The 22,213-nt window shown below is 52.2% G+C and overlaps 1 protein-coding gene across 5 annotated transcripts in view; it reads left to right on the top strand.

Moving 5' to 3' along the window:
• Positions 1-13,197, top strand: part of KIRREL3 (kirre like nephrin family adhesion molecule 3) — a 569,770-nt gene extending 556,573 nt beyond the window's left edge. For 2 of the 5 annotated variants that reach the window (XM_074400840.1, XM_010334375.3), the window contains 5 exons: positions 1,060-1,095; positions 4,800-4,982; positions 7,059-7,168; positions 10,974-11,060; positions 11,668-13,197. In XM_074400840.1, coding sequence (XP_074256941.1) covers positions 1,060-1,095; positions 4,800-4,982; positions 7,059-7,168; positions 10,974-11,060; positions 11,668-12,111 — 860 coding nt within the window. In that variant the 3' untranslated portion in view covers positions 12,112-13,197. The remainder of the gene's footprint in view (positions 1-1,059; positions 1,096-4,799; positions 4,983-7,058; positions 7,169-10,973; positions 11,061-11,667) is intronic. The other 3 variants (XM_003923520.4, XM_010334376.3, XM_074400841.1) reach the window with 3 other exon arrangements.
• Positions 13,198-22,213: the final 9,016 nt, after the last annotated feature.

The raw sequence follows: 22,213 nt of genomic DNA, 5'->3' as shown, positions 1-22,213 counted from the left end.
CTGGCCCAGCTGCAGTTAAGACAAGAAGTCCTCCCAGTCACTCAGACAGAAGTCCCGCAGAGCGCACCCAGGCTAAAGCTAAGGGGTTGCACTCGCTTGTCCAGATCCCTAGGGCCAGGGGCTGGGCTCAGACCACCTGCAGACCCAGGAGGCACATGGACCCCTGTGCCCCAAGGGCAGTGCTGGGCAGAGCAGCTGGGTGGGTGAGAGGGAGGAGGGAGGAGGAAGAAGCCTCACCCCACTGTGCCCCATGCACTGATGTCCCAGCTCCTGGTCATAGATGCTCAGATCTCCAGCGTCTGCTCAGGGCTCTCAGGCACAGACAGCAGGACCGGGAGCCTGGGAGGGGCACGGAGGGGTGGCTCCGGAAGCTACACCGAAGCCAGCAGCCAGCTGGGTCCTGAGGGGGTGGCAGATCTTGCCCCTTTGCCAGCAGTGCCTAAGCCATGGTGGACCAGGAATTCGTGCTCAGCTGGGCCTGGGCATCTGGATGGACCTTGAGGGCCTGGGAGACCTCAGTCCTGGCAGTCTCTGATACCCTCTTAGGTAAAGACCCACTCTCAGGTTGTCAGGCCCAGCAAGAGATTCAGCCGCAGACCTCAGTGGACCACACTGGGATCACAGCTATGGGTCAAATCACACAGTGCCTCCCAACACCTCTTCCCTAATAGGTGCTGCTTTGCATAACGCTTTGCACATAATTTGCATACTATCATCCACACATCATCCCAAACCTTCCTGGTCCCCTGCTGCCTACCCTCCATGTCTTCCCCTTGGTGCCCCCACCCCTAAGCCCTCCCCCAAGTGTTCTCACCCCAACCTCCCCAGGCCCCTCTGAGATGTGACTTCTCTCTCGGGTTCCTAGCCCCTCCGGAGTCTCTAAGTCAGTCTGTAAAAACTCCAAGTTCAGCTGGGCTAGCCTGGATCTATTGGGGGTCCCAGAGACATGACTGGGAAAGGAGCCCCTGGCCCAGCCCCACTCAAGCAGCTAATCCCCAGTCCCACCCCACCCTGGCCAGCCAGGCTCTGGCTGTAGATGCTTGCTTTATTTCCAAACAGGTTCGGAAATGAAGTCGGGAGCCGGGCTGGAAGCAGGTACGGAAGGAGATCATGAGAATGGCCCTGGGAGGGGGGAAGGGACTTCTTGGCTAGCTGGGGTGGGAACCCAGCAGGGGGTAGGGAGGCCTGTACTGGCCGATAACATCTCTGCCCTCCCCCATCCTGAGGGTTTAGTGTAGTCAGAGCAGTGGGGAGAGGGGGTCCCAGCCAGCTTGGGCCTAGGGACCCCAGAGACCTGTCTTCTGCCTGCCACTGGAGCCCACAGCTCCTTCCTCTCCGGGACACGGGCTCTCACTCCTCCCTGCTTCATTCCTTCCATCCTTTCTCTTCGGGAGCCCCGGTTCCTTGCCTCTGGGGTCAACTCACCCCTGTCCTGCCGTCTGCCTCCAGTATGTCCCTGACTTTTCCCACTTGTCCACATCACCAGCTTGGCCACTGCTTCCCAGGACGCTGGGGGCCCCAGCCCCTGCTGGGCCTGTGCAATCCATGCTCGTTTGCTGCCTGCCTCACTCCTGCAGTCCCCGTGAAAGGTGGAAGTGTCATCTCACCCTAGGCTGAGGCTGCAGGACAGCGCCTCCCTCCCTAGGCTTGCAGCAAAGCAGGCAGCAAAGCAGTTATCAGGCCCCCTGGGTGGAGTCGCTCTCAACCCCACCCCCAAGCAGAAAACCAGAAAAGAGAATCGGGACAAGCAGGCGAGGCTCTGTGACCATGCTGAAGACGAGTGGTCCTTCGTCCTGGGTCTCCTGCCACGCTGGCCCCTGGCCTGTGCCACTTCCTCAACGAGCTCCACGTGGGATCCTCATGCCCCTGCCTCTGCCCCTCCTGGCACCAACCCAGGGCACAGGTTGCTTGCAGAGGCCCCCAATGGGAACCCAGAAAGCTGCCAGCCTCCTGCTGCCTTCTCCCCAGGGTCCATGCTAGGGCTGAGGGTAATGTCTCCCGTCTCCATGTCACGTGTGTCTGCTCACACTCATCCAGAACTCCCTGATACCTTCTTCCCTCCGTGGCTGACTCCTGGTGCCTGGCACAGCATCTTGAAGGAGGGTAGGCTGAGCAGAGACAGCTCCTTTCCCCAGTCCCTCTCCAGGGGCCATGCAGGGGAGGCTATGTGCAGAGAGGAGAGGCCTGCACAGCACCCTAGGCCAGACCTCAGGAAACCAGGCAAGGAGGAAATACACACAGGCAGGCCGGGGACTGGGAAGGGATGCCACCCTGGGGCACTTGTCCCCACACCCACAGGCCCCCCTGCTCTGCCCTGCCCACCTGCCTGGGAACTGCTGTACAGCTAAGATGGCACCCCTCCTCCAGCCGTTCGCAGCGCATGGAAACGTGGGCTGTGGGTGCCAGGATCAGAAGGCACCTTGGATACCGCCGCCCGGCTCTCCAGGGTGCAGACGAGGCACTGAGGCCCGGAGGTGTTAAGGAGCCTTCCACAGGCATGCTTTGGCTCCGAGTTCCGCTGAGACAAGCCCCGTGTTTTCCAAGGAAACTTACTAGGAATCTGGGGAGAAACTGACCCAAATCAATCAAATTCAAAAGCAGAGAGCCAATGAGCTGCCAAAGCAGCTTCCCTTTCCTAATGGAACTGAAACCTAGAGACAGAGTCTTTCAGGTCACAGCAAGCTCAGCTGAGGCCCGTTTTCTTAGTCTGACTGTCAAAGCAACCCGGACACCTTGTGTTTCAATCCCTAAGTGTCCACCACGCCACCTCTTCTTGGTCCCCTCCCTGTCACTCCTGCAGTTGTCCTGGCCACTAATTGGTAGGTTAACGAGTGGCTTTGTGTGCAAGTCCTGGGTGGCAAAGGGATGCACCAGCTAAACCAGCAACACTGCCAGCCAGGGGTGCCAGGTCGGCCAGAGGGCAAATGTCTGCCCTCTCCCACACCCCTTAATACCTCCCCCCAGCAGCATATTCAGAGGCCAGGGTTTGAGGCCTTTCTCCTCTCTTTAAAGAAAAAGACAAGAGGCTTACAGCCCAGAACTGAAACCTAGTTATCCCCAGTCACCCTGCTCCCACCACTGATGAATGCAGAGTAGTCTGGGGAGGGGCTCAGTCTTTAGATGGAACTTTCCTGGCCTTTAAGATTGAACTGCTGGTCGGATGCGGTGGTTCATGCCTCTAAACCCAGCGTTTTGGGAGGCTGAGGTGGACAGATCACCTGAGGTCAGGAGTTCAGGACCAGCCTGGCCAACATGGTGAAACCCCATATATACTAAAAATATAAAAATTAGCCAGGCATGGTGGCATGCACCTGTAATCCCAGCTACTTAGGAGGCTGAGGCAGGAGAATCATTTGAAGCCAGGAGGCGGAGGGAGTGAGCTGAGATTGTGCCACTGCACTCTAACCTGGGTGTCACAGCAAGACTCTGTCTCAACGAAAAAAAAAAAGATTGTGAACTGCTAGTGATCCCCTTCCCAGGTAACAACAGCAGCAAGCACCCAACAGGGCTGGGTGCCAAGCTCTGCTCCAAGGCCTCTGCCCACATTCACCCAGCTCAAGCCTGTAACAACCCTCAGAGGGGCTGGTACCACTGTCCCCATTCTACAGATAGAATAGAGGCAAAGTCAGTTGCCCAAAAGAAGAGATGGAGCCAGGACTCAGATCAGCAGCAGTCTGGGCTGTGCCAAGCACATGAGATATGGAGGCGCTCACGTGTCGTGTAGTCAGTGGAGCCGGATGGGGTGGAAGTGGGGCGAGTGGGGGGCGGGCAGTGAGAGGAGACCTGGATTGACCCTGCCTCTGCAGCTGCTGTGTGTCCTTGGCCAAATCACTTGACTCCTCTGGATCTCAGTGAGAGCCTCAAGCTCTCCCTGCCCCAGCATTCTCTAGCTCTATTTCTGATGGACCCCTCATGGCCCCAAATCATGTGCTCAGGCCCCACTTGCAGCTGTAGAAGGGCCAGGGCTGTCTGGAAGATCACCCCGACTCCTTCCTTACCCTCCCTGTCCCTATCCTACTTGGCTTGGGCAGGAGACAGGCTGCAGAGTCTCAGCAGGGGCGAGGGCTTGCCTGCCCAGTGTGTGAGCCTCTCTTGCCGGGAAGGGTGCAAGGTTGCTCAGAGGGCTGGCCTCAAAGGAGATGCCGCAGACCTGGAGATGGCGGGAAAGGGGCCTCTCTCCTTAAAGAGCCAGCAGTGGAGGAGCTGTAGCCCTGCTCCCTGGCACCTGGCCACCTGAGGGCCGCAACTACTGATGCCCAGCAGGCCTGCAGGGAAGCCATTTAGACCTGGAAACACTAAGAGCCGGGTGTCCTCTCTATGCCCCGAGAAAGGGAAGGGAAGGTGAGAACATACCAAACAAACAAGGGCAGTGACCATAGTCATTTTTCAAAAAAAGCCAGGGCCGATGACTCACCAGCCACTGTGTGATAGAGCATTCCTGTTTAACGCCAGAGAGAGCTCACCGTGCCAGCCTCATCCCTCATCTCCGGTGTTCCTGTCCCCTGGCCCTCCCTTCTCTGTGTCTGCCTGCCTCACTCTCCTTCCTCTGCCCCTTACCCCAGTTCCCTCTGCCCTCTCCTCCACCCACCGAGCCCCCGTGTCTTCCACCCTGGTCTTTGCAGCCCCAGCTAGAGCTGACCCCTGTTGGACTCGGCCTGTGCCTGCCCAGGCCCCATGGAGGCATTTCCCAGGAGGGGCCTGTGTGGCAGGGGCTGTGCCTGCAGGAACAGGTTGAGATCCTGGGGGGACCGTGGGCCATTCCCCGTCCCTCATCAGCTGTGTCCACTTCTCTCCCACAGAGTCTGTGCCGATGGCCGTCATCATTGGGGTGGCCGTAGGAGCTGGCGTGGCCTTCCTCGTCCTTATGGCAACCATCGTGGCCTTCTGCTGTGCCCGTTCCCAGAGAAGTACGGGAGGGAGATCCGGGATCTCAGGGAGGGGGACAGAGAAAAAGGCCAGGCTTAGGCTGCCCCGGAGAGCAAGTAAGCAGGAGTGCAATGAACAGGGGTCCTAAGAGTGCTGTGAGCTCCTGGGGCAGGGAGTGGGTCTGATGCATCGGGGTATATGAGGCCGTGCCTGGCGTGGCGTCTGGCAGAGTGGGCCCTCGGCTGAGGTTGGCCTCGACTAGACTGAACTCCATCTGCAGGGCAGTCAGCCAGCATTTTGGATTGAACACATAGCTCTCTCCATCAGGAACTGTATAGAAAGATAGGGGGGAAAGTTGTTTGTGGTTTGATCCTTACTCTGTGAGAGCTGCTACTCTAGGGAGACCCTGTCTCTACAAAAAATAAATAAATAAAAATTAAAGAGCTGCTAGTCTAACCAGAAAAGCAGGTCACTCATGCAGCTGCAGGGTTGCGGGGGAGCGGTTGGGGGGAGTGAAGCATTAAATAAATTGCTTTGAGCAAACTTTTAAGGGGCTTCAGTGATTGGCAATAAAATTCTAGTGTTTGTGCACGCTTGAATAATTGTGTGTACCCAGGAGTTCTGTGGGAGAGACTGGATGGCAGAAAAGAGGTGAAGACAATGGAGACGCAGTCTCCCGGTCCCACCTCTTCTGCCACATGGCCCTGGGCAAGCCACAGCGACTCCAAGGCCTCTGTTTGCTCGTTTGTAATGAGGATATGACTCTGATGACCCCATCCGGCCCTGACATTGTATACGTGTAATGCACGAAGTGAATCACCAGAATGGGTCTGCTCCTCTGCCACTCAGCAGCCTGCACAAGTTTGAAGAAAGCTGTTCCCCCTGCTTTTTCTGCAGTCCAAGCTAAGCAGCCTTGGCTCTCATGACCAGCCCCACAGTGATGTGGTCTCTGGACCTCCATCACCACTCTCTCAGTGGAAATTATAAGGGTGCATATATATTATATATAGAATTTTTTTTTGAGATAGGGTCTCTCCTTTGGCCAGGGTGGAGTGCAGTGGCACTATCTCGGCTCACTGCAACCTCCACCTCCCAGATTCAAGCAATTCTCGTGCCTCAGCCTCCTGAGTAGCTGGGATTACGGGCATGTGCCATCATGCCTGGCTGTTTTGTCAAATCTTTTGCAGAGACAGGATTTCACCGTGTTGTCCAGGCTGCTCTCGAACTCCTGGCCTCAAGTGGTCGGCTCGCCTCAGCCTCCCAAAATGCTGGGATTACAGGTGTGAGCCACTGTGCCTGGCTCCTCAAGAATTTCTTTTTTTTCTTTTTTTTTTTTTTTTCTTTTTTGAGACAGACTCTCGCCCTGTCACCCAGGCTGGATTGCAGTGGCATAATCTCAGCTCACTGCCACCTCTACCTCCTGGGTTCAAGCGATTCTCGTTCCTTAGCCTCCCAAGTAGCTGGCATTATAGGCGCATGCCACCATGCCCAGCTAATTTTTGTGTTTTTAGTATCGATGGGGTTTCACCATGTTGGCCAGGCTGATCTCAAACTCCTGACCTCGTGATCCGCTCATCTCGGCCTCCCAAAGTGCTGGGATTAAAGGCGTGCGCCGCTGCACCCGGCCAAGAATTTTCTAACAGAACTCTCCAACTAGAAACAGGCTGCCTCCTGCAAAAGTAGCAGTAAAGCTTCCATCACGGAGGCGTGAACAGAGAAGCTGCCCACCGCCTCAGGGGTGTTTCTCTTCGGGTGGAGGTTGGCCGTGGGCAACTTAAGGTCCTTTCCAACACTGAGATTTATGGTTCTATGCACGGAGGGATGGGAGCCTGCCTGGTAGAGTAGGTGAAAGAAGACTTCTAGAAGGAGGTGAGAATTCAGTAGGATGAAAGGACCTAGCTCAGTAAGGTGGACAAATGGCTGAAGACAATCTTCCAAGCCAAGGGTACGTGGCTGAGGTGCATATGACCAGAGCCAAGCCGCCCATGAGGTCAGCCTCCTCTGAGGCCCAAACGCCCACAGCGTCTCCATACAGACGGTCTACTGGTGGGGGGCCGGTGAAGCTGCTGAGTTCAGGGGCTGGAGGGGAAACGCAGCGGATGGCAGGGTGGGGGCAGGGGGCTACAAGGGAGCTTGATATCTCAAAGGTAACAACTAAATCTGTCATCCACACTTTACTGTCTTATGTGCAGATCTCAAAGGTGTTGTGTCAGCCAAAAATGATATCCGAGTGGAAATTGTCCACAAGGAACCGGCCTCTGGTAGGGAGGCTGAGGAGCATTCCACCATTAAGCAGCTGATGGTAAGAATGCAGCTACGCCCCATCCCATCCCGTGACCTCATTCCCAGAAGGTCCTGGAACTAGAGGCTTCTCAATGACCTAAATGCTTCCAAAAAGCCTAGCACCAGTCAAGATGCCCCCCGCCCACCCCACAACAGGCGAGGCACACACTCTCAGCCAACAAATGTGATTGTGTGCCTGTATACTGTGCTTGTGTTCTGGGAGACTCAAAGACGTCTAAGATGCAGTCCAGGCTGGGTGCAGTGGCTCACGCCTGTAATCCCAGTACTTTGGGAGACCAAGGGGGGTGGATCACCTGAAGTCAGGAGTTCGAGACCAGCCTGGCCAACATGGTGAAACCACATCTCTACTAAAAATACAAAAATTAGCTGGGTGTGATGGCAGGCGCCTATAATCCCAGATACTCAGAAAACTGAGGCAGGAGAATTGCTTAAACCCGAGAGGCGGAGGTTGCAGTGAGCTGAGATAGTGCCATTGCACTCCAGCCTAGTCTAGAGCAAGATTCTGTCTCAAAACAAAATAAAAAAGTCTAACCTTCGGAGAGCTTGGCTCTGCAGTGAGGAGAAAAAAATATGCATAAATTGCCACAATATGTTTTTATATAACATATAATCCCCCCCCCCGCACACTCACATAGCTATTGTATTCAATATGTGTCCCTCTCCCTCATCCCCCCACCCCACCAAAACATCTGCAAGAAACACAGGTTCCTCCTTAGGGGCTGGATTGCAAGTGCACTCATTACTTCTCCAGCAACATCAAGCCTGTGCCTCCTCTTCCGAATCCCCATTTACGGGCCATCATCTACCCAGGCATCCAAGCAGAAACCTAAGCAACCATGCTAGAAGTTTCTGGTTGCTTGGTTGTAACATGTCGGAGTGGAGGCAGCAGAGCAAGGAATAAAGAAGATAGGCTTCTGGGTGCCTGTGTCCTCATCCATGAAATGGGTCTGAAAGCCACCGTGTGCAGGGCTGTGGTGACAGTGAAGTGGGCAAAACCCAGAAGGGCTTGAAGCCCGTGGAACATGATAAGTGCTCAACAAATATTAGCTGTTTATGTTGCTAGAGGCTGAGCAGCTGCTGCTGAATTAATCCCGGGGTCTTTGGAGCCTTACACAGGCCCTGGTAGAGGCTCACAGATGATTACTGAATCAAACTCACTTTTCCCTCAGCTACGCTTTCTCCAACTGATTTCCAGGTCCTGTCAATTCTGTTTCAAAAAGGGTCTCACATGTGTGCCTCACCTGTCCTCCACTGTCACTTCTTTTTTTTTTTTTTTTTTTTTTTTTTTGAGATGGAATTTCGCTCTGTCACCCAGGCTGGAGTGCAATGGCATGATCTCTGCTCACTGCAACCTCTGCCTCCTGGGTTCAAGCAATTTTCCTGCCTCAGCCTCCCAAGTAGCTGGGATTACAGGCATGCACCACCACGCCTGCCTAATTTTGTGTTTTTAGTAGAGACGGGGTTTCTCCATGTTGGTCGGGCTGGTCTCAAACTCCTGACCTCAGGTGATCCGCCGGTCTCTGCCTCCCAAAATGCTGGGGTTACAGGCGTGAGCCACTGCACCCGGCCTCATCATTGCTCCCCAGATGATTCTAGCAGCCTCCCAGTTGGTCTCAGCCTTCTAGTCTTTTGCCTCTTTTCTCAGTTCACCATTGAGAGCCTTGAAAAAGGAGTCCTTCTAAAATGCAAATCTGGTCCCATTACCTGCCCACGTAAAATCCCTCGGTGGCTCCTCATGTCTGCTGGACAAAGTCCACCTGCCTGGCATGTCAGCAGGGCTCTTCCATGCCAGGCAGCCGCAAACCTCTCCAGCTCCGTCTTCCGGCCAAGTGCATCTGGCCTTCCAGACATGCCAAAGAGCTTGATTCCTAGCCTTCGAGTCTTTTACACTTCAAAGGTCTCTGCACCGCCTGTTCCCTCTGCCTGCGAATTTTGTCTGTTTAATTTCGCATTCTCCTGTAACAATCAACTCCAAGATGTTCCAGGCTTGTCCTCCCCACCCTTGGCGGTGCTGTGTACCTTCTGTTCTCCCAAAACACGCTGTATGTGCCTCCTTTACAGCGCATTCCCCCAATTCCATGTCAGCTTCCCCAGTTATCCCAGAGAGCCTCAAGGGCTAAAGGCCGTGTTTCTGAGTCTACACTCATCTGTTTCCCCTGGGATCTAACACAGGGCCTTGTCAACACAGTGGAGTGTTTCATTTTACGAGGGAGGAAACCACAGCCTAGATCTGAGAAGGGATGACGTGTCTATCTATACTTAAGCTTCATCAGGTGTGTCCTTCATCCCGAATGGGACCTTCTGTTTGCCTCAGACTATCTCCGAATCCCCTAATCCAAACCCACAGGCAGTGGGGGCCGCTCAGTAATCAGGTAGCAGCAGAAGGGACTTGCTGAGGGCTCTGGGCTAAGCAGCTCCTTGAGGAGATCATCATTCTCCCATTCCTTTCACCTCCTGGCCCCAAGACAGCCCCATCAGCAAGGAGAGGCAGACCGAGAAGTTGAATCTGATGGGAAAGAAGGTCTCCAATCCAGATAGCGCCAGAGCATTTACTGGAAAAATGAACCAAGCAGCCTCCTTAGTGAGGAAGCAGCAGAGTGGCAGCACTTTGGCTGATTCCATGGGGCTCCAAAAAGAAACGAGGGAAACAGGCTGCAAGGGAAAAGAAACATCCCAGTCTAGCGAGTCGGAGGGAACCTGCCCCATACCATGCAACTAGCAGAGAGACACATGGCGAGCCTCTCATGTGTTACAGGTTAACCATCACTGTGGTTATTCAGATTAATTCATATGCCCACTGTGTGTGGAGTATACTTTTTCTTTTTTCTTTTCTTTTTTTAAAGATGGTGTTTCACCATGATGGCCAGGCTGGTCTTGAACTCCTGACCTCAGGTGATCCACCCATCTCGGCCTCCCAAAGTGCTAGGATTACAGGCGTGAGCCACCTTGCTTGGCTCACTTTTTCATCTTACGTCTAATAATTATGCTTTCAGTAATTTAGAGCTAAGCCACTTTGCCCATTGATTCAACATACGTACCATTTGAAACAGCTCTATTGTACATCAGGCACTGTGCTAGGCATTGGCAAATCAAATAATTAAGAGATTCCATTCCAAAAGCATGCACAGTCAGTGATCACAACATGCGAGACACTGAACTGGTCATGGGGGGACCCAAAGACAAGCAGGAAGCGAGCCTTGCCCTCAGGCTGTTTGGCATCTCTAAGGAAGAGAACGTCTCATGAGAATAACAGGTATGGCCCATGTCGCCAGCATCTCACAGGTGGTTATTCCTTGTGACTCCCTAAGGCCTGCACACCGGATAAGAAACTGTCCTAAGGAGCCCAGCCGTGCCTAGTGGTTAATATTCTGAAATTATTTATCTACGAGTTCATCTCCCTGATGAGCAGAGCTGTATCTTAACATACCTTAGTCTGGATCCCTGGTTCTTAGCAGAGTGCATGGCTGGGATTTTACAGTAAACATTCAGTGAATGGAACTGAATCGGCCATGTGAGATCTCTGGTGATGCCCTCGCCCAACTGAGGAAAGCGTGGCCTCAGATACATGCCCCTCGCCTCCCCTACCTGCCCCTCGCCTTACCTACCCACCCACCTCAACTGCTTCTCTGTCTCCTAGGATGGGGGTCCAGGGTCTCATCCTGACTCTTTCACACGGTCCAGGCAGTGAGGAGTGGTGGGGGTCATATAGGGCAATCTTGTGAGTTTACGATCCCACCTTTTCCTTGGGGGAAGTGGAGGTTTAGCCACCTCCTATCCACTGAGAAGCCTTTTTTGGGTTGCAGATGGACCGGGGTGAATTCCAGCAAGACTCAGTCCTGAAACAGCTGGAGGTCCTCAAAGAAGAGGAGAAGGAGTTTCAGAACCTAAAGGTAAGAAGGGCCCTGGGTTATAAGACACAGCCATGGAATCTGGTCTTTAGCTCTGATGGCCCAAGCTCCAAATCTATACAACAAACAACAGCAAGTAGGAGAGAAGGCAGGAGGCCAGCTTGGTGGCAGATGCCCCTGCTGTCCAAGGCACCCGCTCTCCCCACCCCAATGCTGAGGAGGCTGAGAGAGCTAAAACTGAGTCCCCCCAATTCTCTCCCAGAGCCTCCTCACATGTAGATTCAAAATGAACCATCCATATTCTGGATAAAAACAATTAAAGTCTGACTTTCAAATGACCTTGCATTTCCCCGACATAAACCCAGTCGAGAGGCTCTGCTTCCCTCCTTCGGCCCTCAGGCCTCACCCCTGCTGGCCCTCCCCTCCTGGGGTCCTCAGTTCCCCTTCCACCATCTCCTGTTCGGTGTCCCTCTGCCCTGCCCCTCCCCACAGCTGTTCACCACCCGAGTTTGCTCTCCACCGGGCTGCTCCCTTCCTCCTGCTTTCCCTCTTCCCTCCCTGCGCAAGGGGACAGACTCGGCCTGGGAACCCCAGCCACGCTCAGTGGAGGCTCTACCAGGTGATGCTCCTCTTCCTCTTGCCCACCCAGGACCCCACCAATGGCTACTACAGTGTCAACACCTTCAAGGAGCACCACTCGACCCCGACCATCTCCCTCTCCAGCTGCCAGCCCGACCTGCGTCCTGCGGGCAAGCAGCGTGTGCCCACAGGCATGTCCTTCACCAACATCTACAGCACCCTGAGCGGCCAGGGCCGCCTCTACGACTACGGGCAGCGGTTTGTACTCGGCATGGGCAGCTCGTCCATCGAGCTTTGCGAGCGGGAGTTCCAGAGAGGCTCCCTCAGCGACAGCAGCTCCTTCCTGGACACGCAGTGCGACAGCAGTGTCAGCAGCAGCGGCAAGCAGGACGGCTACGTGCAGTTCGACAAGGCCAGCAAGGCTTCTGCCTCCTCTTCCCACCACTCCCAGTCCTCGTCCCAGAACTCTGACCCCAGTCGACCCCTGCAGCGGCGGATGCAGACTCACGTCTAAGGGTCACACACCGAGGGTGGGGACAAGCCAGGGAAGAGGGTGGGGCACATTCCAGTTGTCCAGGGACTAGGGGTACTTTGCAGAGGACCCCAGAACTGGCCACCTCCAGGACAGCCTCCCAGCACCTCTGCCACCACCTTCCTTCCAAGCTCTGATCAAGCACAAATCTGGGTCCCCAGGTGCGGTGTGCCAGAGGCGGGAGGATGGGGAGATGGACAGAGGCTGGGGCCAACTGTGCTGTACTCAGTGCTGGACGCCCGTGTCCCCAGCCCTTTCCTGGAGACCCCTCCACCACCTGCTCTGCCCAAAGGCACAAGTGGCAGCTATAACTTTGCTTTCATGAAACTGCGATCCACTCTCTGGTCTCTCCGTGGGCTCTACCCCTCGTGACCACAAGCCCTACCCATCCCTGTGCCTGTGCTCCCATACAGCCCTGTGGAGAAGGGGATGACGTCTTCCCAGCACTGAGCTGCCCCAGAAACCCCGGCTCCCCACAGCTGCTCATAGCCCATGCCCTGGTTGCTGAGAAGCCAGAAATGGCCTTGGCTAAAGGAGCCTCTGTCTCACCAGGCTGGCAGGGAGCCCACCCCCAATTTGTTTGGTGTTTTGTGTCCATACTCTTGCGGTTCTGTCCTTGGACTTGATGCCTCTGAACTCTGGGGTGAGACTGGCCCCGTCAGATCCTGGTATACTGGGGGGAGGGAGGGAGGCGGGAGCCTCTGCAGACAGACCATCTCGCCCAGCGTGCCCCTCCTGGGCTGTGCGACCCCAGCCTCCCCACCCACCACCTGCTTTGTGTACTCCTCCCTCCCCCTCAGCACAATCAGAGTTAATATAAGAAGTGCGTGAGCTTCTCTGGTCAGGGTTCTCTGAACAGTTATGGAGAGTGCTTCCTGGGAGGTGTGATGTTTGAAGGGGCTGGAGGGTAGGTCTTTAAGATGGCGAGACTGGCCTTCTCAGCTGATAAACACAAGGAACGGTGATCCTGTCTTCAGTAAGACTCCACGAGAAAAGAGGAAGTATATCTGCACCTCACCCCTCCTAGCCACCACCTGAGAATAAATGTTAGGGCCACTACTCCAACAAGTGTGTTCTGTTCTTTTGTTCCTACAGAGCGACAGGAAGAACCCAAGACCTCACAGAATGCGTTGGAAACCCAAGGTTCTCTGCCTTCCTTTGATTAAATTCTTCCTAGACAGTGAAGGCAGCTGATAGCTCTGGTGGTGGTGGCAATAAAACCCACAGGCTGATTCCTCTTCTCTGTAGATGGACCCAATCCAGAGGATGTGGGGGACTCACCAAGCACCTGACTCAGCCTAATATCGCTCAAAGGCAGAGTGTTCACACTAGACACTGGTCAGGCTGTTCTGGACCTTCCCTCTCAGCAATAACTTCAGGCACCCTGACACTTCAATATACAAATCATATAATGTTCTAAGAAGGGCCTCACTTGGGGGAAGCTTGAAGTGGTCATGGCAGATGGGATAGGTAAACAGGGGCAAGTTACAGTGCTCATTGAGAGAGTGGGATTCAAATGGAACTTTAAAGAACCCAGATTGTCCCTAAGGTGGGTTGGGGTTCCTCATCACTTTTAAACCTTTCTTCTCCAAACTTCCCTGGAAGTCCTTGCCATATTTCCAAGTGCTTCAAAATTTCCCAGACCTGGCTATCTTCCTTTGCAGCCCCCAATCCCAAAGGAGTAAAAACTGATCAGAAATCTAAGTGCACGTCCACAGCCCACATTCTGCTACTGGTACCATGCTGGCCCAGCACAGACATCAGGATGCTGGCCCCTGCCCTCTCTAGGCTAATCTCAGCAAGCTTCCTTTCTTTCCATATATGATTTCCCTTGGCTGACAGAGAACAAGGATCCAAGACCATATGCAAAAGGTCTTGGTGTGCTGGAATAAGGAAAAGATGACTTTAGAGGATCTGTCCATTTACTTCTCTCATTAATCCAAGTCTTCCCACCTTGAAGATCTTGGAGATGGGTAGGCCATCTACCTTTAGTCCTCAACACTGCTGACCCTGCCCCTTGTTCCTGCTACACACACACACACACACACACACACACACGCACACAGAGAGAGAGAGCAAGCACGCAATAATAGGGTGGAGGTGCCCCTTCTTCCATTCTTTCCTGAAAGCCAATGTTATGACAGAAAAAAAAAAGAATGGGGAAGAAACGTGTTCTGTATAATAAGCCCTTCTTCCTGTGCCTTCGGCACTCCCGTGGTAAGAATGTGGACTGAGCAGAGTGCATGGGGAAACCACAAACACTGGGCTGCCTGGTGCTCAACCATCTGAGCACCCTCCAGTGCTCAATGCAGCCAAGAATTGCCCAAGAGATAGGAGGTCACAAGGATGATCTTTGTGCGAGACAAGAGCATGGAGGGGAAAATGAGAGGGATGTGGGGGGCTCTGGGGTGTTAAGAAGCCGAGACTGAGCTATGTGCATCCCTCAGCTGTCTCCAGCACTACTTACTTCTCACAAAGGAGTGGGGGTGCAGAAAAGCTGGTGAAGGACAGTGCTAAAAGACAAAGGCAGCGGGAAGCCCCAAATTCCCCTATAGGTGATTTCACATTAAATACAATGAGTGTTCTACATTTGTAATTTTATTTAATCCTCACAATTCTACAAAGTATCACCATTTTACAGATGGTGGGTTCAGGCTTAAAGAAGCCAAAAAACTTGCCCAGGATCAAGCGCTAACAGTGACAAACAAGTGATTTAAACACAGGACCGGAGATGTTTTCCGCCCTACAGTGAAAACTCCAGGCCACATTCATCCTAGAATGTGGATGGAAGTAGCTGATGGTAAAGGCTATCTGCTACGTGCACTCTGGGGCAGGCCAGCCGAGGGCAAACACAGCTCCATCAGGAAGGTGAGACTGGCGTGCTCCACCCTAAGTCCCCAAATGACCTGAAAATACCACAACGCCCTGGGAAACAAAGCTATTCTGTGTATCAAATCACCCCCATGTCTACCGAGGCCAGCATCCAGTCTTGCAATAGCTTTAGACTTCATTATTGGCTCAGAGTCCCTGGATGGGAGCCCAGTCTCCAATGCTCAGGTTCAAGATCAGTCTGCAAAAGGCAGGGTTATTTCCACCACCTCTTCAACTTTCATGGAATAGGAAGTACTTGCACCTGAAGAGCAAAAATCTCACATCGAATCTGTTTCTGGCGAAGCCTTTTTAAACAAAGTATTTAAAGCAGGACGCTAGGAAGCCAATTTTAAGTTTCCAGAATGGAAAGGACCCAGGCAAAGGAAATAAACATGGTGCAGTCCTTGGGATACTTCTTAGAACAGGAGAAAGAAGCCAACCAAAATTCTGTTTCTCACTTCCTGGTTGGAGAGGAGTACATACTGCTTGGGGCCACAAGGTGTATACACACACACACACACACACACACACACGGTATACACACACACACAAGGTATACACATATACACACAAGGTATACACACACACGGTATACACACACACACAAAGGTATACACATACGGTATACACACACATACACACAAAGGTATACACATACGGTATACACACACACAAGGTATACACACACGCAGGTATACATACACACAGTATACACACACACAGATACACATACAAGGTATACACACACAAAGTACACACACACACAAGGTATACACATGCACACACACACAAGGTATACACACGCACACACACACAAGGTATACACACACACATATACACACAAGGTATACACACACACACACACACACACACACACACACACAGAGTTTGATTAGTTCTTCCCAGGTATCATGTATGTGGTGTGTCCTTGCACCAGAAAAAAAAAAAAAAAAAAAAAGACAAAAGGGAATCCTGAAATTAGTTTCTTCTCTGGGAGCTTTCCCTATAAAACACACTTTTTATTAAAATAAAAATATAAGTATGTAAATAAGGATTATCTTAATTTGCAAATAGATTTTTATTCTAAATGCTCCTCGGTGTGCATATCTAAAGAAACAAACATTTGGATGTAGATCAATGACAACTAAATCTTAAAATTGTACTTCCCCTTTAAAGGGGCTTTTGAAAGCCTCTTATCTAAGTTGTTTTTAGGAAGTGTAATCACATACCAGTGATTTGCAGCTTTCAAATCAAAATTAGCAGCAGTCTCTGGGAGTCACTGATAAAGAGCTGGCTCGCTGAAAGCTGCCTCTCATTTCCAGTGAGCCTCTAACCCTCTTTTCCCCAACTCCTTATGTTTCAATGTTCCTAACCAGGTCACAAACTGAGAAAAATGAAAAAAATGTAAAAGCTACTCTACTTTCTAGAACTAAGGAATTGTTTTCCTGGCCAAGTCCATGATTGCTACAAGGCCATTAATTCTTTCCCTCTCTAACCGCCATTCTTCCTTGGCCCTCCTCCCATCCTCCCTAACAGCAAGTTCTTTGACATACACTGAAAGCTTTCTTTACTACAAGCCTTACAGTTTTCCTACTCCTCCCCACCCCCACCCCATCTTTAAAAGGCCTTCTGTGAATATACACCATTCACAAGATACGTCATCAAATTGTCATCTACCTCCCTGGTTATATTTATGCCTCTGCCAATATCTGCCTGCCACTCCGCGTTCCCAGTGCTTTTCTCAGAAACAGTCCACTCAGCCCACCCACGGGGTTGAGACATCCTCAACCCCTGAGTAGAGAGCTTCCTTGAGTTTCCTGATTGGAGAATACCAGACAAGAAATAGCATTTCCTTCCGCTGTTCCTTAACCTTGCGGCCCTTGGCAATATTTTGGAATGCTGAGAACATTCAAAGAATGGTTCTTTGTAACTGCCTTCTTTATGGTGAATCTAAACAATTAATGTTCAAAAAGGTTAGTGAGGTCTCAGGAAGTCCAGATGTTCCTGGAAAGAGTTTAATTAAATGGAGCTTATCTGAAATTTATTCCCAATTATGCAAGAGAAAAAGCACTATTCTGGATAGAAGCTGAATATAGGAAGGGATTCATCCCCCTGAAGATCACTCTTAATTAGACAAAGTTTAGGCAGACTAAAAGTTACCACCTTCACCACCTTTGCAAGGAAATTAAAGGGCTCTCTGCTGCCTAAGGACTAGGAAGTACCTATGTGACATTAACGGGCATTGCACTTCAGAAAAATACTAAAAGAAGGCAAGTAGAGATAAAGTGGCATAGATAGAATTCAGGCAGAATTTTCATATAATGGTGTCCTATTTGACTTTTAATATAAATGTAAAAGTTTCAGGCCAGGTGTGATGGCTCATGCCTGTAATCCCAGCACTATGGGAGGCCGAGGCTGGCGGATCATGGGGTCAGGGATTTGAGACCAGCCTGGCTAACATGGTGAAACCCCTTCTCTACTAAAGATACAAAAAATTAGCCAGGTGTGGTGGCAGGCACCTGCAATCCCAGTTACTCCGGAGACTGAGGCAGAAGAATCCCCTGAACCCGAGAGGTGGAGTTTGCAGTTAGCTGAGGTCTCACCACTGCACTCCAGCCTGGGCAACAGGGCGAGACTCTGTCTCAAATATTAAAAAATTAAAAAAAAAAAAAAAAAAGTTTCTCTAGCTCTCCTGCCATGCAAGGGCTCCATCAGTCAACAGAGATTCACTGAGAAAAACAGCACAGACCTGAAGGATACTTCCAACCAGATTCCACCAGCTCTGTGCTTAGTAAGAAAAGAAACGGGAAGACACTCCTTAAGTGTGAAAGTTGGTGATGTGTGTAAATAGTCTTGGGAAGACTCAGAACGATAGATGGTTATGAACTAGCTCAGTTCAGCAATTCCAACTCCAATCCCCTAGGGTTGTTTCAACATCTGATGCTGCTCTCATTCTCTCCACCCAACTCCACCCTCCCAACCTTCCAAGGCTCTTGAGAGGAAGCTATGTCTCTGTTCAGGAGGTGGGTGTTTAAACTGTGAGCCTTCCCTGGGAGCCCAAAATGGGGCAAAAAAACAGCACCTGCCTCTCAAAGTTCATTTTTCTCTAAAAAATTTTTGCCAAGCCCTTTTGTAATAACCCTCTAAGCACTGTGGTCTCTTTCAGCTGCTTCACACCATCTTCAGTCACTTTAAGTGAGGAAGTAGAGCCTTCCCGTACATTTGAGCTTCTCCAAAATCTGTCATCTAATGAGACTTAAAGTACATCTCCTCATCTTATTTATTGGGTGCAGGATCCCAAAAATCTCTAACAAGAGAGACAGACTCAATGAGAAAGAACTGGACAGGGAAATCGGCTGTAACTACAGACAGACGCACACCTACACCCACACCACCTGCATACTCCTCTTTCAACTTTTAAGTCAGAAAGAAGGTCTGATTTCTTGGAACCACATCTGGTACAGAATCATGGAAATGTTGGAAACTAACAGTTTTCCGAAACTATAATGGAAGACTTCAAAAAGGTTGGGGAGTTTAGAATAGAGCTTACAAACTCAAGTTACACTTCTCAACCTTTGTTTAGGAAGCTACTGTGGCATGCTAGGTACAACTGAAATGGATAGCGTCTCCCAAGAAGCCTCAGTCCCTAAAGGTGTCCGACTTCAACTTGAATACCACCAATAGCCGATCGCAGTGGCTCACACCTATAATCCCAGCACTTTGAAGGCCGAGACAGGTGGATCACCTGACGTCAGCAATTTGAGACCAGCCTGGTCAACATGGTGAAACCCCATCTCTACTAAAAATAGAAAAATTAGCTCGGTGTGGTGGTGAGTGCCTGTAATCCCAGCTACCTGGGAGGCTGAGGTAGGAGAATCGATTGAACCGGTGGCAGTGGGGGGGGGGGGGGGGCGGGGAGGGGGCTGCAGTGAGCCGAGATCATGCCATTGTACTCTAGCCTGAGTAACAAGAGCAAAACTCTTGTCTCGAAAAAAAAAGAAAACCACCGATAGAAAGCCGTTTAAACACTGTTCATGGTTTGACTATGCAAAGCCTGTGTTGGAGTCATTTCACGGATGTCTTACTTTCCCCTACCCTAGCTTGTGGGTGATTTGAAGACAAAGGCTTTTCTGTAACCAGCCATGTTACTCACTACCTGGGCAAGTATTTGGCACTACAAATGTACCTCACCTGTTTCACACCCTCTGGCATTTTCCATGATGCAAGGCAGTTTTCCAATTAATACTGATATCATACTTTACAGTCTACAAAATGTTTTTATGATCATATTCCCATTAGGTCCTTAAAACCTCATTGTGAGAGAGAGACATGCGTAATCACTATTTTCCAGCTGGAGAAGCAGAGGTTGACTCACCTAATTAAACGACAGAGCAGGGAGTTGAACTCACGGCCCAACCGTCCCTATTTGGTGTGGAACGCACCTCACTGCCTTCCACAAAAACCTTTTCTTCGTAGGCTAGGCAGCCTCTGGAGGAAAGCAATGGAATGCAATTATTTCCTTGGAAAATGTAAATAAAATCTTTAGTGTCCAAAATTAAGGCACACCATGTGATGTGAACATGGTGTAACATTTAAATGTGTTCCTGTGCTACAGACCTTGACCCTTATCCTGCCCAGCAAGGTGGTGGAGCTGGGAGTCCCTTCTCCCTCCGGGCCTCAGTTTCCCCTCTGTGGAATTCCAGAGTCTAAATTCGATGGGGCAGAGCTCTTCCACTCCCTCGCAGCAGCAAGCGGTTCCGCCCCCACCCCTACCCCATGCCCACCCCCACCCCACCCCCACGCCACCCCTGCCTCTGCGGTGAATCCAAAGCAGGTCGCCTAACCGAGGCCCAGCGAGAGTTCGGAGGGGCACACCTCCCCAGTCCGCCCGGCCTCCCCAGAGTCGTTGCTAAGGCTTTGGGCCGCTTGCCAGGGAGACGCCGGGCTCGCCGGAGGTGGGGCGCCGGGGCCAGCGTCTCGAAAGGCCCAGGGCGGAGGCCGGCAACCTGGGAGAAGAACTGCCTGCCCCGCGACATTCCAGGCGAGTTCCCACGGCCGCGGAGGTCAGCGCGGCGCCTGTGCGGACAGCGCATGCGCGGGGCGGGGCGGGCCAGACCACTAACTCCTCCCTCCCCGCCCGCCCGGGGAGGAAACTGCGAGAGCGCCTAATTAACGCCGCTCAAGGACACCGGGGATTAGCGCAGGCTTTACACGCAGACCGTGCAGTCGAGAGGCGCGTGGGATGATCCTTGAGTCTAGATTCCTAGAGCAGCGGTTCTGGGTGCTTGGGGACATTCCAGATTCGTGGGTCCTGTCCCCAGCAGCCTGGGTGAGACCCGGAATCTGCATTCCCAAGTCTCCCTAGGTAATTCTGAGATAAGCGGCCCTCCTAGGCTGGACCCACCCTCTTGTTGCAGAGAAATGACCGGCCCACGGGCTTACAGAATAAGGCGACGGAGCTGGAGAAGAACCCCAATCTCCCGACTTGCCCTCCAACACGTGCCCTACTGCTCTCTCCCCTCCTCATTTCCAAGGCATGGTTTAATCAATCCCAGGCAGGCTGGCAGGCAGTTCATTCCCATTGGTTGGGCTAACTGAAGACTAAAAGTCCCTTTCCGAGAACACCAAAGAACCCCATCCAGCAGCCCCACATCAAAGCTCCACTCTCAGCTCAGACCCTTGGCCAGTACTGCCTCAATCTGCGTGGGATGTGGGGCACCCTGGAGAAAGCTATCCCCACCCCCCAAGCAAAACAATGGCCTATTTGGGTGTACACACACCCCACACTCACAGTCTTCTCAATATGTGAGCAGGAAGGACCATCTGCACACAGAATCACAACCCACCAAGAATGTAAAATGCTCCCATGTCTACACGTGTGCGTGTGTGGAGTTTAGAGGGGTCTGACCCACCCCTGTGTGCCGGAGTCTGGCGTGAGTTTAGGCACGTTCAGTAACAAGCGGTGACCTCAGTCCAGGCCAGCTGGATCGTATGTGCAGCCAGCCATTCTCAATGGCCCTGGGTGGGGAAATTGACACTCCCTTGCATCTCTGCATGAGCAGCAGCTGGGGACGCATCAGGGATGAGCAGAGTTGAGATCCCCAAACACTCACAACCCCTGCTGTCTGTAAGATCCCTCCCCAGGACAAAGCCTTCAAGATAAAGCTTGCCCTTGTGGAGGGGAGCAGGCTTGGGGCTGCAGATGCTGGGGTTCTACTTGCTCTCAGAAGCCCCCTCTTCCCTAGCAAAGCAGCCAGGCTGAGAGAGCAGGACTTCTGTTCCCTGGGACGGTCCTTGGACCTGTTCTGGGGGATGAGGTGGGTGTCTTCAAGGCCAGTCCAACACTCTGTGGAGAGCAGTGTCATTTTCCTCGGTTCCTCCCAAATTGCTGCCTCTCTCTATCTGTCCCGTCCCAGCCTGGCTTGTCTCAAAACCTCAAGGCTGCAATTCTTTCCGAGAAAGCCAGGAACAAAGCTGCCAGTTCCATTCCCCAAGGGGGGAGTTCCAACTCTCCCTCCTGGCTCCAGATGTAAAGGAACAGCTGTGGGGTGGCAGGAAGCCCAGTTGGCAGCTAAGCAGGATCTGGGAAGATGGAGAACGAAGGCGGGAGAGACAGGCAAACGGCAGGATTGTTACGATTCTAAAGACCTAGGAAAGAAACCGTTTCATCTCCTGGCCCGACAACTGGCTGATAGGCCTGGCCAAATCCCTTTGATGCTGCCCTCCAGGACTGCCCACCCCATCCTGGCAGCCTGAGCTGCTGGCAAGACCTTTCATAAACTCCATTTTCTGGTTCCCAGTTAATCTGAGAAGGGAAACTTGGCTTTCTTTGTCTGACTCCACCCCTGTCCTTAAAACACATACCTCCCAAGCATGAGATTTGGGTAACTGAAGAATGGTGTGGGAGAGAGGAAGGAAGGTGGGAGAGGGCTCTGCCACTCCCATCTGGCATTCTCCAGCCCCTCCCTCCCCAGGGCAGTAAACCAGGATGCAGGGTGCCAGGCTGGGTGTCTGCAGACAGGGCTGCTGTGAGCACCACCTCACTCTCACGCTATGCCAGGGTGGTAATGCATGACTGGGCACTCAACACTGGACTCAATAAGTAATTATTCCCTGAGTGACCGTGCCCTGCTCTGATCTAACAAGACTGCCCAGTGCCACACCCTGCCCCATGCCTTCTCCAACCTGAAAGGACACTGGAAATCACAACTGC

This window comes from Saimiri boliviensis, chromosome 6 (assembly GCF_048565385.1).
Source record: "Saimiri boliviensis isolate mSaiBol1 chromosome 6, mSaiBol1.pri, whole genome shotgun sequence".
Taxonomy (NCBI): domain Eukaryota; kingdom Metazoa; phylum Chordata; class Mammalia; order Primates; family Cebidae; genus Saimiri; species Saimiri boliviensis.
This window is presented reverse-complemented; position numbering and strand designations above follow the sequence as displayed.